The 13,082-nt window shown below is 38.8% G+C and overlaps 1 protein-coding gene across 7 annotated transcripts in view; it reads left to right on the top strand.

Annotated features, from left to right (window-relative positions):
* HDAC9 (histone deacetylase 9) overlaps positions 1-13,082 on the top strand; it is a 1,025,726-nt gene that overhangs the window by 1,001,343 nt on the left and 11,301 nt on the right. For all 7 annotated transcript variants that reach the window (XM_010835593.1, XM_010835596.1, XM_010835590.1 and 4 more), the window contains one exon: positions 2,772-2,919. In XM_010835593.1, coding sequence (XP_010833895.1) covers positions 2,772-2,919 — 148 coding nt within the window. The remainder of the gene's footprint in view (positions 1-2,771; positions 2,920-13,082) is intronic.

Below are 13,082 nucleotides of genomic sequence, written 5' to 3'. Positions count from 1 at the left end.
CTCGATGCACATGAGTTTGGGTGAACTCCAGGAGTTGGTGATGGACAGAGAGGCCTGGCGTGCTGTGATTCATGGGGTTGCAAAGTGTCAGACATGACTGAGCGACTGAAATGAACTGAACTGAAGGGAGATGATACAGCAGGACCAAATATAGGAGGACAGGAGCTCACAGAGGAAGAAACATTCTGGACTCAGGCAGTCCTGGGTGAGGATTTCCACTCCTCTGCTTGTTAGCCTTGTGTTCTTAGAGAAAAAATTATCTAACGTTGTATATTTAATTGTCATGAAGATTAAATTATACATGTGACAGTACCTAGCACAGTCCTTGGCACATACTGCGAGCTCAATAACACTAGTTTCCTATTATCTATAATATAACCTCTAAAATCACCTGTTGTTTATTTGTGAGAGGTCTCACATTTGTCACTCCAGAGAAAAAGTAAGTGATGATTTCCAGAATCACCTGCTTTTTGTGAATGTCATGTGCTACAATAATGACTAATAATAATGTTTTGTGAAAGCACTTACAGATGGAATTTGACATTTCCAACTTGGGTAACATGATAATGACATTGTGATGTTGAGAAATTAGGTTCTAGGATTGGAACTGTCAATTGAGGATAATCTTTCAAAGTTGAGAGAGGTAGGAAGCTATTAAAGACAAGATACATTTCCATTGCTCACCTCCTAAGCCTCTCTTTAGTCCATCTCTTTATTTTTGTTCCATCCCTTATTTTTATTTTAGACATCATATTTCCTGCCTGTATTTTTGCCAAGATGCGAAATTGGTTTTCCTGCCACCACTCTCATCATCTGCTGATCAGTTGTCCATAATCTCTCCAGAAGGGTTTTTGAGAAATTTAAACCTGATGCTCTGCCTCTTCTGTTTAACATGGCCCCTCATCACCCACAAGTTGAAGGCCAAAGTCACTGACATGTTCTGTGAGACTGTGTGTTTAATTAGCCCTTGCCTACCACAGCAGTCTCTCTCATTGGGTTCCATCCTGCCCACATTCCACTTGTGCCTGGCAGTGGGGCTTGTTACCCTGGTAAAAAAGAGAGACTTGGATCTCTGCACATTTCTGTATGCTATTTGCTCTTCTAGGAATACCTCACCACCACCATCTTCCTCTGTTTGACCTTGACTAACTTCTGATGGTCTTTCAAATACTTGGTCAAGTGTTATTTTTTCTGGCAAGTTTTTGCTCATCTTCCTGGCCTCAAAAGTATACATTCTTCTTATTACTGAGAGGAATCTCAGGATCAGTCAGGCCTTTCCCACATAGAATTGTCATGACTCATTAACTCAAAGGGCTTTCTCAACTAGACCATGAATTCCTTGCTGTTAGGGAAGCATCTTTGTGTCCTTCAACATCTGGCACAATCTTGGCTTTCAAAAAATGTTACTTCGTGCATGCGTTCATTTAGAATTTCTATCATTTGGTCCAAATTAAAAACCTTCTGGCTTTGGTCAGACAAGGTGATCCCAACAATAAAGTTGTAGTAGTAGATAACTCTGTCAGAAGGTTCTGATGACACGAGGGGTAGATGGGGAGACTGGGCCTCCCCCACTCGCATGATGTGACATCCAGTCCTTTGTGAAGCAGTAAGGTAAGGAAAGGCCAACCATGAAAAGTTAGGTATAGCTGGAAAGAATCTGAGGTTATCCCACTGTTTTTGAGAAGCAGAAATGAAGTGCCAAAGGGCCTTGCCAGTCTGTTAGGATGGTTAGAGGCAGAACTGGGGCAAGAACCCAGTTATCTTACCCCCCAATCCAGTAGTCACCCACTTGTGTTTTCTACTCTAGCATGACTTCTGTTTATTTAGTTTTGGGAAATAAGCTACTTACCATGCCAACTTCCCACTTAATTGGTCAGGCTGCTGAGATTTTTCTTACCTGGGGAGGCGAGTCATGTCAGCACCTAGGGAGATTCTCCTGCTTTGTTTTGGGGCTATGGAACACTTCACAAAGGAAGAAAAAATAGCATAGGGGCTGCAAAAAGACTGTTGACTCTATTCTTTCATATATATCCCACTGGCATGTTCTCATGAAATTGCCTCCTATTTTCCTCTCATTTTCCTTCCCCTGCTTTCCTTAAAAAAAGAAACATCCGTATAACTTATGGAAGGGCGCCAACATCAGCCAATGCATATATTAAAGTTTTAAATCAGTTATTGTTCTAATACACACCCTGGGGTTGAGAAAGAAAGAACATCCAGGACTAACAAACCTGATTGTTCTGGCAAAGTTGCCATTCAATTCCTGCTGGCATTTCTGGGCTTTTCTTTTCATTTAATATTCCAACCTCATTAAAAAAAAAAAGTTAATGGCTCAAGTAGCAGTTTTTCACATTACTACTTCATTCAGTTTCTCTGTAAGAGTTCTACCTCCCAGTCTCGTGAGGCTTACCCAGAGGGCACAGTCCCCAGAGTTTGCTTACTTAGATGCAGAGACAGCTGTCAGTCTGAGGGTGAGTTCATTAGACCATGGATTATTTCTCACTATATTAACTTCTGAGCAAGGGAGAGACTCAGGCTTGGGAATATGAACCCTTCACAACTTGGCATTCTAGGCTGAGAAAAAGACTTAATCATAAAGTTAAGAAATCAAATTACAACTGCGTATAACTTTGTGAACTTTTTTTTTTTATAACACTCTGAATTTTAACTTAACAACTACTCTGAGTTGAACCTATACATGTATTCTGATTAATACTGTTTGAACGAAAATTCCTATACAGTATGACGCATGTTTTTTCTTTTTTTTTTAGGCAAATACTGGAAGTCGGTAAGGATGGTGGCGATGCCAAGGGGCTGTGCTCTGGCTGGGGCCCAGCTGCAAGAGGAGACAGAGACTGTTTCTGCCCTGGCCTCCCTGACAGTGGACGTGGAACAGCCCTTTGCTCAAGAAGACAACAGGTAGGACTCCAACATGGAGAGGGGGGATCACTGATTTTGGTTACATCCAGGCTCATCATGAGCACTCATGAACCTCTCTCCAGCCTCTTCCCCTGACTCCTCCACCACCTGTCTTCTCAGAAGCCATAGAGGCCACAGCGCATGCTGTCAGCTCTTAGGAATTGACGTGTTTCATTCTCCATGAGAAGCACAGAGCTGGAGCATGTGGCTGCAGTTCACAGAGAGATAGAGGGATGAGAAGGTGAGAAAAGTCACTCCTTGGTAGATAATTTTGTGCAGATCATTATGGAAAAAGCTTCTTGTGGACTTCTTTCCTTAGTTATCTCTGTTTTTCAAGATACTATTTTTCTTTCTCTCATCATTCTGAAATTACTAACAAAGGGGGAAAAGGGGAGCAGAAGCTGGAGGTATGGCTTGTCAGTTGCATAACCTTCTATGACTGTCCATGACATACAACTACTGGATGAAGAGAAAAGTTACCTCCCAAGGAGATAGGAATGTGTGTAAAGGAATGTGTGGACTTGGGTCTGATGTTATTTTACTTTATGATAAGAAGGTGTTGATTTTAATAAGCCTTCATATGAATAGTTTTCAGGGAAAAAAATGATGACCTCAGTCCATGGGGTCGCTAGAGTCGGACACGACTGAGCAACTTCACTTTCACTTTTCACTTTCATGCATTGGAGAAGGAAATGGCAACCCACTCCAGTGTTCTTGCCTGGAGAATCCCAGGGATGGGGAAGCCTAGTGGGCTGCCGTCTATGGGGTCCCACAGAGTTGGACACGACTGAAGCAACTTAGCAGCAGCAGCAGCAAGATTGCTTCCTTTTAAGAAATGTGTGTACATCTTGGTGTTCAACAGACCATGCTACATTCAGGATTTCTTTCACGTGTATGAAGACCAAAACCCCCACACATGTACGAAAAGTAACGGTGCTCTCTGTGGAGGAATTCAGAGTCACATTTCTTCAGTTTAAAGATGACTAGGTGAGGCTTTACTAAAGCTCTGCCAGCTTGCACTTCTAAATTGCTTCTGAGGGTGAAATTGAACTCCCTCTGTCAATAACATCACCGTTAATTACACAGATCCTGCTACTAGTACATAGGTTGGCAGTTTTCCCAAGAATGCACAAATTCGAACAGTTTTAGCTTTCTTGCTTTTACTGGGTATTCAGAGTTTAATGGATTTAACATCTTGCTTTGTCCATAAAGAGCAGGAGATACATTGAATAATAGATTTTTGTGCAATTGTTTTTTCTTCCTACAACCACTTAAAAAGGCATCTTCATATGGGTATCTGAAGCATAAGGGAAGACTTATTTTACATCTGATAATATGAACTAACCTCCTGCTGTTCCCAGCTAAGAAGCAAACCAAGTTCATAATTCAGAGGTGTTGTAGTTATTCCCAAGGCCAAATACAGTTAGTTGTCTGTCATTTGAGGGCTGTAAAACTAAGGAAACTAACATCTGTTAGTGTTGGATGTAAAAGGAGCATAGCTATTCTTTAGAATTCATTTAATATAGAGAAGCAAAGCTAAATTCTAGCCTGAGTGGAGTGAATTGTAAGTAATTTCTTCCGTTAAATTGCAGAGCTTAGAATAGTTAAGAATAGTAAGCCCTGTTGTGAGCCCCATGTAATATAAAAATCTCGGCACTTTGCAGGAATTGCTCTGTAAGCATGCTTGTTTATCCTTAGGTACACAGTGTGCTTGACTCCTGATAAGCTACAGGGACTTGACCCCTGACTTCAGTTCACAGTGATTTTTAAGCTTCATCTGATGGCAGAGAAAGGATGGGGGAATGTGAATGTTTTGATGTACAGGGGAACAAAGTTGAAGTTTGTGGCTTGAATTCATGTTTCTTTATCAGCTTTAAACGTATCTATTTTGATTAATTTTTCTTATGGGAAGGAAAATGGTTTTGCTTGAAATATTTTCTGTGGCTTTGAACTCACTTTTTCAGCAGTGAAAAAGAAAAAATTCTTCTAGAACTGGCTTTTGCATTTCTGTTGAATCAGGCATGAATTTCATCACAGAGAGTCAGACAGGGAAAACCCTTGCAAGCCACAGAGCATTTATTCTTTTCACAGGAATGCTATCAGAATTGTCCTCCTACTCGATATAGAAAAAAATGGCTTTCACAATGAGGTAAAGAGGTAGAAATGTTCTTGGGCCTTTGTTATGAATGCAATGTTATAAGTACACAGGAAATTGAAAAATTAGAAAAATCAGAGAGCTAAATGGATGGAAAAGGGTGAAGGCAAGATTCTTTTTATAGGAAATTCTTGCCAGTTATTTTGGAGAATATATTGGTGTTTGGAGTGAGATGACTCACTTTGCACTAAGATTTTGGGTAAAGCAGCTCTTTTCCTGGCCAACTCATATCTGACTCATTTACCACTAGTGAATAAAGGATAAAATGCTCCTGGCTAGGAACCATTGTAAGTATTTTTTGTTCATTTTTTTTGGGGGGGGCGGCAGGGGGAGGTGGGCGAGATGACAGCACAGTGCAAAGTCTTTTCATTTTTATAACTCACTGATGGATCATGAATAACAAATTATTAGAAAAAGGATGGGGATTCATTTGGGGGATGGTTGACTGAAGTATAGTTTTCAAAACATAATTTTCAGGTGGCAAAGGACTTGAGCAGGAAGGAAATGACTGGTGGTGGGTCAGCAAAAAAACAACAGGACAAAAGGAGAAGACAAAGCTAAGTGGGACCAAGGTCTATGTTCAAAGAACGTGAACCAGGACTGGGCATGTAGAGCGTGTCGTTGGGGAGAGAAGGCAGTGGTCTTAGCTTTTTTCATGTGTCAGGAGACTGCACCTTTAAAAGATGATAGTTTGCATTGGTCAGGTGTGTCTCAGATGCTTCTACTTTGGAAAGGCCAGTGCAGTGCTGAGGTTTATTCTTGGATACCAGTTCAGGCCCTGCTGAAAATCAAGGACAATTTCTCTCTGGCAACCAAGAGTTCAGAATGATCAACCCCTAAGTTATTGGGAGCATATTTACACTCTGGATTTTCTGACTGTTTTTTAATCAAAACAAAGTTAGGTTTTCAAATGTCAGTTTATTGATTATAGTGTCAGTCACACAGCTGAGCTACCAGGGAAGCCCTTTCAGTCACACTGGAACTTCATCATTTCATCTTCAACTTCTGTCAATTTTTCTCATGAAAGAGATGATCTCAAGTCATTATATTATACATAAGCATGGGAAAATGTGTCATTTTGAATCTTGTCATTCTGTTTTTTGAATAACCTATCTCATTTACGTATATGAAAGTATAATAAGCTGGAAACTTCTAAGCATCTGCTTTGGCTTTCAGTAGCTTATCAGTAGTGGCAAGGACTTGATAACCCCATTTTCCTGTATCTGGAGATTTATATAGAAATAGAGACCTATTAAATACACATTTATGTCTAATAGAAATACAACTTGGTTTTCCATGTTTGGGGATTGTCTCTTATGGGTTTCTGGAAGCTAAATGTTGCAGCAGTTATTCAAGTTTCTGATTTTTCTCTATGATACCATTATTTTGAGCACTTGATTTATCTAGCCAGGCAAACATTCCAGTATTCATTTTATTCTTAATTTTCATCCAGTGTCAACAATTCATTAGTTGAAAAGTGGGCTGAGATTAGGAAGCTCCTAGTAAGGGAAAGGACAGTATGCCCCTTCTTACCTTCCTGTCCTCCTCCTGGGCCCATCATTTTTCTCTGTGTTCAGTGCCTGAAGTGTGTTCTTGGGATGTGTGTGAACTCTTAGGGAATAAATCCAGTGTGTTTGAGTTTGTTTACAAATAAGTGTTTAATTTGAAAAAAAGAAACAATATACTTCTTCACTGTTATCTTCTTACCACTACAGAGGAAGAGTAGAGTGTGACTCTGGAATCAGCTTTGTATGTGCTCAGTGACTTTAGCTGTGTCTGACTTTGCAACCCCATGGACTCTAGCTTGCCAGGCTCCTCTGTCCATGTGGTTCTTGAGGCAAGAATACTGGAGTTGGTCGCCATGCCCTCCTCCATCGGATCTTCCCTAGGTTCAAATCCCATCTCCAAATTAAGCAACATGTGCCTGATCAACAGTTATTATCTCTCTGGGCTTTACTTTCCTTGTTTTTAAAATGAAGGGGAAATTTCATAGGGTTTTGAGGATGAAATGAGATAATTCATCTTAAGAACTTGACAACATGGTAAATACTCAGTATTAAGGTTGGCTTTTATTATTTTTCTGTCATTTTCCTGCTGCTTCAGTTTGCATTGTTGTTTTCCCTTCCTTAATATATTGTTCATCATCTAGTGACCTACAATATTAGAAATAGATTGTACCTGGGCATCTGTATGTTTAATATTTAATATGTTCATAGGTTAAATCAGTAGTGTAGTCATTAAAAATAAGAGATTGATAATCACTAAGCAATAAATTGATTCAATTAACTAATCTTGTGATTGGCTGACGAGAACTGTTACAATGCCTAATACATTGTAGGTAATAAGTACTTTGTACTGAAAGAGTTCAAGACAGATGATGAAACATTGTTAAAATGGTAATGGCAATTCGTAGTACTGTGTGAGCTTTCTTTGTCTTATTGTCTCTATTTACTATTTTCTGAGGGAATCAATGTTTTTATCTTTCTATAAGTTTTCAAAATGTGTGTTTTACATTTTTCTTCCACAGTACCATTGACAGTATCCATTTTTCAGATACGCTGGCTGACCAGAATCCATAGTACTCATACCATAGAGATGGATTAACTGAGGAAACATAATAGAGACAGGAAGGGAAAGCAAAGTGTCTGAATGGAGAAAGGGATTGTCTTGGGTGAGGTGAAGGGGGATATGGGAATGACGCTGACAGATGCCAGGATTATTCTGTGATCTGCAGGACGAGGCAATGGCACCCCACTCCAGTGCTCTTGCCTGGAAAATCCCATGGACGGAGGAGCCTGGTGGGCTGCAGTCCACGGGGTTGTGAAGAGTCGGACACGACTGAGCGACTTCAGTTTCACGCACTACAGAAGGAAATGGCAACCCACTCCAGTGTTCTTGCCTGGAGAATCCCAGGGACGGGGGAGGCTGGTGGGCTGTCGTCTGTGGGGTTGCACAGAGTCGGACATGACTGGGGCAACTTGGCAGCTGCTGCAGCAGTAGAAGCAGGGAGAACATCTGGTCCATTTAAACATTTTCTGATTATTTTCTACATGCCAGACAGTGTTGAGAGTGAGGGTCACAGAGTTTCCATGGAGTCTTCAAAATTTTCACATATTCGGAGATTGTATTCATTTTCTCTTACTATCCTAAAGAAAATATTACTACAGACCTAGTGGCTCAAAATGACAAAAAGGTCAGAAGAGTGACAAGTTTCTGGGTTAAAGTATAGAGGTTGGCCAAGTCTTGTTCCATGCTAGAGGCGCTAAGGGAAGAGACTGTTTCCTTGCCTTTCTCACTTCCTAGAGGCTCCCGCATTCCCTGGTTCGTGACCTCTTTCCTCTGTCTTCAAAGCCAGCAATTTCACATCTCCGACCTTTGTGCAGTCTTCATCCTCTCTCTCTCTCTGACTGAAGGAGGAAAAAAGCTGGCTCAAAAACAGGGAGGTCTCTCTGCTTGTAAGGTCCTAGCATGGTCCCACCAGGATCATCTCTCTGTCTCAAGGTCCTTAATCTTACCATATTTACTAAGTCAGTGTTGCTATGCAAGGAAACATATCCACAATTTCCAGGGACTAGGACATCTTGGTGGGGGGCTATCATTCTTTCTACCACAGGATCAAACGTACACAACCAACTACAGTAAATGATAAGTCATTTGATAGACTGAGCTATAGGATCAAAGAAGACTTAACATAGGCCAAGAACTGGGAACAAACCACAGAGGCAGGACAACTGAGCTGGGGTAGAAAAATGGAGGATTTCACCTAGTAAGTAAGAACAGAGGCATCCAAGATAGAAACAATAGTTTGAGCAAGCCATCTAGTTTTTAAAGTTTTTATTTTATATTGAACTATGGCTGACTCACAAGGTTGTGTTAATTTCAGGTGCACAGCAGAGTATACATGTATCTATTCTTTGTCAAGTTCTTTTCTCATTTAGGTTATTACAGACTGCTGATCAGAGTTCCCTATGCTATACAGTAGGTTCTTATTGGTTATCTATTTTAAATATAGCAGTGTATACATGTCGATCCCAAAGAAGTACCTTGTCTTACATTTAGGTCTTTAATCCATTTTGTGTTTATTTTGTATATGGTGTTATGGAGTACTTTAATTTCATTCTTTTACATGTACCTGTCTAGTTTTCCCAGCATCACTTATTGAAGAGATTGTCTTTCCTCCATTGTAGGATCTTGCCACCTTTGAAATAGATTAAATATCTGGTTTTGATTTGCATCTCCCTGATAATTAGTAATGTTGAACATCTTTTCATGTACCTGCTGGTCATCTATTAAATATGTATCTTCTGTGGAAAAAATCTCTCTTCAGATCTTCTGCCAATTAGGGTCTGTTGTGAATAAAGCTGCTGTGAAGTTGTTAATATGGAAAAAACACATAACATTTACTATATGGACCATTTTAAGTACACAGTACAGTAGTATTAACTGTATGCCCATATCTCTAGAACTTTTATCTTGCAAAACTAAAACTCTATACCTATTAAACAACTTTCTTTTTCCCCTTAGCCTAGCTCCTGGTAAGCACCATTCTAAGAATTTGATGACTTTAGATATATCATATATGTGAATCATGCAGTATTTGCCTTTTTGTGACTGGCTTACTTTACTTAGCATAAAGTTGTCAAGGTTTATTATCCCTGTTGTAGCATATGACAAAATTTCTACCTTTTTTTATGGCTAAGTAATACCTCATTGTAGGTACATACCACATTTCCTTTATCTATTCATGTGACAATGGGCATTTAGGTTGCTTCCACCTCTGGCTAGTGTGAATAATTCTTCAATGAATGTTAAGTATATAGTCTATCTCTTCAAGATCTGATTTGAATAATTTTTACTATATACCCACAAGTGGAATTCCTGGATCAGATGGTAATTGTTTTTAATTCTTTGAGAAACCTAAGTATTTATGAAAGTTTTGTACAGGTTTTACTTTGTGCCATTTTTCTTTCCCACCAGCAATGAAAGACAGTTACATTTGTCTTATATCCTCACCTGCACTTGTATAATGGGTCCTTATTATTTTAGCCTTTCTGGTGGGTATGTAGTGAAAGCACAATACACTATCCAATTTTCTCACAAAAGCTATATATTCATGTCCATATCAGGCCTTCTTGGCACACACCCTCCCTTCTGATTGGCATACTTAGCTTGTCTTCTCACTGACCCTTCACTGGCTTTCACATTGTCCTCCAGCTTACCTTTTAGAGCTCAGATCAAATATCACTTCCTCTTCCTGGAGAATTTTCACTGACTATTAATACCCAAATTAGATCAGGTCCTTCTGTTCTATCAGTACTGTGTCTCCCCTATACCTCTCGTATATAGAACAGAGCCAGGGGTGTATCATAGATACTCCATAGAATTATTTCTTTAATCACTGAAAATCTCCGTAGTCTGAGGAGTGTGCTGGCATTGGTGGAGATGTGAGGCTTTGGAGCTCTCACAGTGAACTATGGCAGAATTCTGGAAAGCAGTTTACTACCATTTTAGTCAACACAAAGCAAAAAACCTGGTAATCTTGCTCCTAGAAATGAATACTGAAGACATTCTCATCCAGGGTAATTACATGTACTAAGAAGTTCACCACAGCTTCTTCATGATAGGTAAGAAGGGAATCATCAAACCCAGTGTCCATTATTGGAAGAATGAAGGCCAAAATGTGAAGGTTACACCATCAAGGAGATGCCATGTATTACTTGGCTGCTACAGACTAGATAACGATAACTGCATACGGTGATGTTTATATAATGAATGTAGTACTCAGTGAGAAAATTACACAACAGAAATGATAAAATTTACAGATAAAATTTATATAAAATGAAAATATATGTCCATAAAACAATAATATGTAACTTTAAGGAATCCTATGAACAGAACAATGTACATAACAAGAATTAGATTGCTTACCTTGGAGGAGGATGAGGAAAGTACAGGGATTAAATTAAATCAATAAACCAAGAGGAAATGTGTCTTAAAAATAACATTAACATAAATTAACAAATGCTGCTTTAAAAATCATAGGAAACTAAATATCCCTTTAAGGAAAAATATAAGAATTTAATTTTATGCTATATCTTGTCTCAAATTCTTTCTGCTTTTTTAGTTTTGTAAATTAACTATTGTGATTGCTGGACTACACTCATCCTTCACTTAATGTATGAAATCTTTGGCCTTCATCAATAGAGGATTGTCTGTGTTCACTTCTTCTTATTGTTGTAGAAGTTTATGTCTTTCAGCCAGCTGAACTATTATACAAAAATTTATCTTTGAAGGTTTTACAGTTATTCATGACTTTTCTGTATCTCCACCTCACCTAATTGCAAATGGAATTAAATCCATATACTGAAGAAATCTCTCCCTTTCACCCATCTCTTACCACAACTGTGTTTCTGTTAATCGAGGTAAACCTGGTATCTGTCCATAGAAGATTAAAGTGGAGAGCCCCCACGTTTCCAGAGTACCAAAAAACAGACACTTAAGGGTCATCTCTAACCAGTTCACTTTCTAAGTGTTTAATGAAGATGATTTCTTAACTTAAAAGAATATGTAGACATGTAACAGGGGTTAAGTAATGATAATACTATGTCCACTGAGAGCTATGGATATGAGAACACCCAGAGAGCAGATCACAGAGTATTATTTCAGTTTTAAAGAGACCATGACTTACAGGTAAATTTTAGAAAATGGCAGAGCTGGGACCTCAACACATGGCATCTGCCTTGAAATCCAGGATATTTTCCAACTACTGTGTATTTTTTTTTTAATTTTATTTTTAAACTTTACATAATTGTATTAGTTTTGCCAAATATCAAAATGAATCCATCACAGGTATACATGACTACTGTGTTTTAAGACAGAGATTTGGCTGGTTGTGTGTATTCATTTCATTAGAATGTAAATTAACTATTTTCCCAAAAGTGGTTAATATAAAATGACTTTGGAGAGAGGATAGTGAAGAGAAGTATCTTTTTATATTGTACCTCAAAGCCTTCATGTTTTAACAGAAGCAGCTTCATTCTGCAGTGAATGGTTTGTGCTGAAGACACTTTGCTTACCTCCTCAGAGTCTAAGATAAATGCCTGGAGAACTCACACATCTTCCACCCAAGGCAGATATGTGCTCTTTACTTCTTTGACCCCTGAGACATTCTCTACTCACCACAGTCTCTGAAATTCCTGCTACAATTAAGTGCTAGATGCAGGGGAATGATTATGTTGGTGTGGTTTTGGGTTAGAAGTAGGAAAATTCATATGTGCGTGGATTTATCTCTAGGCTTTCTATTTTATTCCATTGATCAATATTTCTGTCTTTGTGCCAGTACCATACTGTCTTGATAACTGTGGCTTTGTAGTAGAGCCTGAAGTCAGGTAGGTTGATTCCTCCAGTTCCATTCTTCTTTCTCAAGATCGCTTTGGCTATTCGAGGTTTTTTGTATTTCCATACAAATTGTGAAATTATTTGTTCTAGCTCTGTGAAAAGGAGGCAAGAATATACAATGGATTAAAGACAATCTCTTTAACAAGTGGTGCTGGGAAATCTGGTCAACCACTTGTAAAAGAATGAAACTGGACCACTTTCTAACACCATACACAAAAATAAACTCAAAATGGATTAAAGATCTAAATGTAAGACCAGAAACTATAAAACTCCTAGAGGAGAACATAGGCAAAACACTCTCCGACATACATCACAGCAGGATATTCTATGACCCACCTCCCAGAATATTGGAAATAAAAGCAAAAATAAACAAATGGGACCTAATTAAACTTAAAAGCTTCTGCACATCAAAGGAAACTATAAGCAAGGTGAAAAGACAGCCCTCAGAATGGGAGAAAATAATAGCAAATGAAGCAACCGACAAACAACTAATCTCAAAAATATACAAGCAACTCCTACAGCTCAACTCCAGAAAAATAAATGACCCAATCAAAAAATGGGCCAAAGAACTAAATAGACATTTCTCCAAAGAAGACATACAGATGGCTAA

This window comes from Bison bison, unplaced genomic scaffold (assembly GCF_000754665.1).
Source record: "Bison bison bison isolate TAMUID 2011002044 unplaced genomic scaffold, Bison_UMD1.0 scf7180017864044, whole genome shotgun sequence".
NCBI lineage: Eukaryota > Metazoa > Chordata > Mammalia > Artiodactyla > Bovidae > Bison > Bison bison.
The sequence above is the reverse complement of the archived record's forward strand: the minus strand, read 5'-3'. Positions and strand labels throughout refer to the sequence as shown.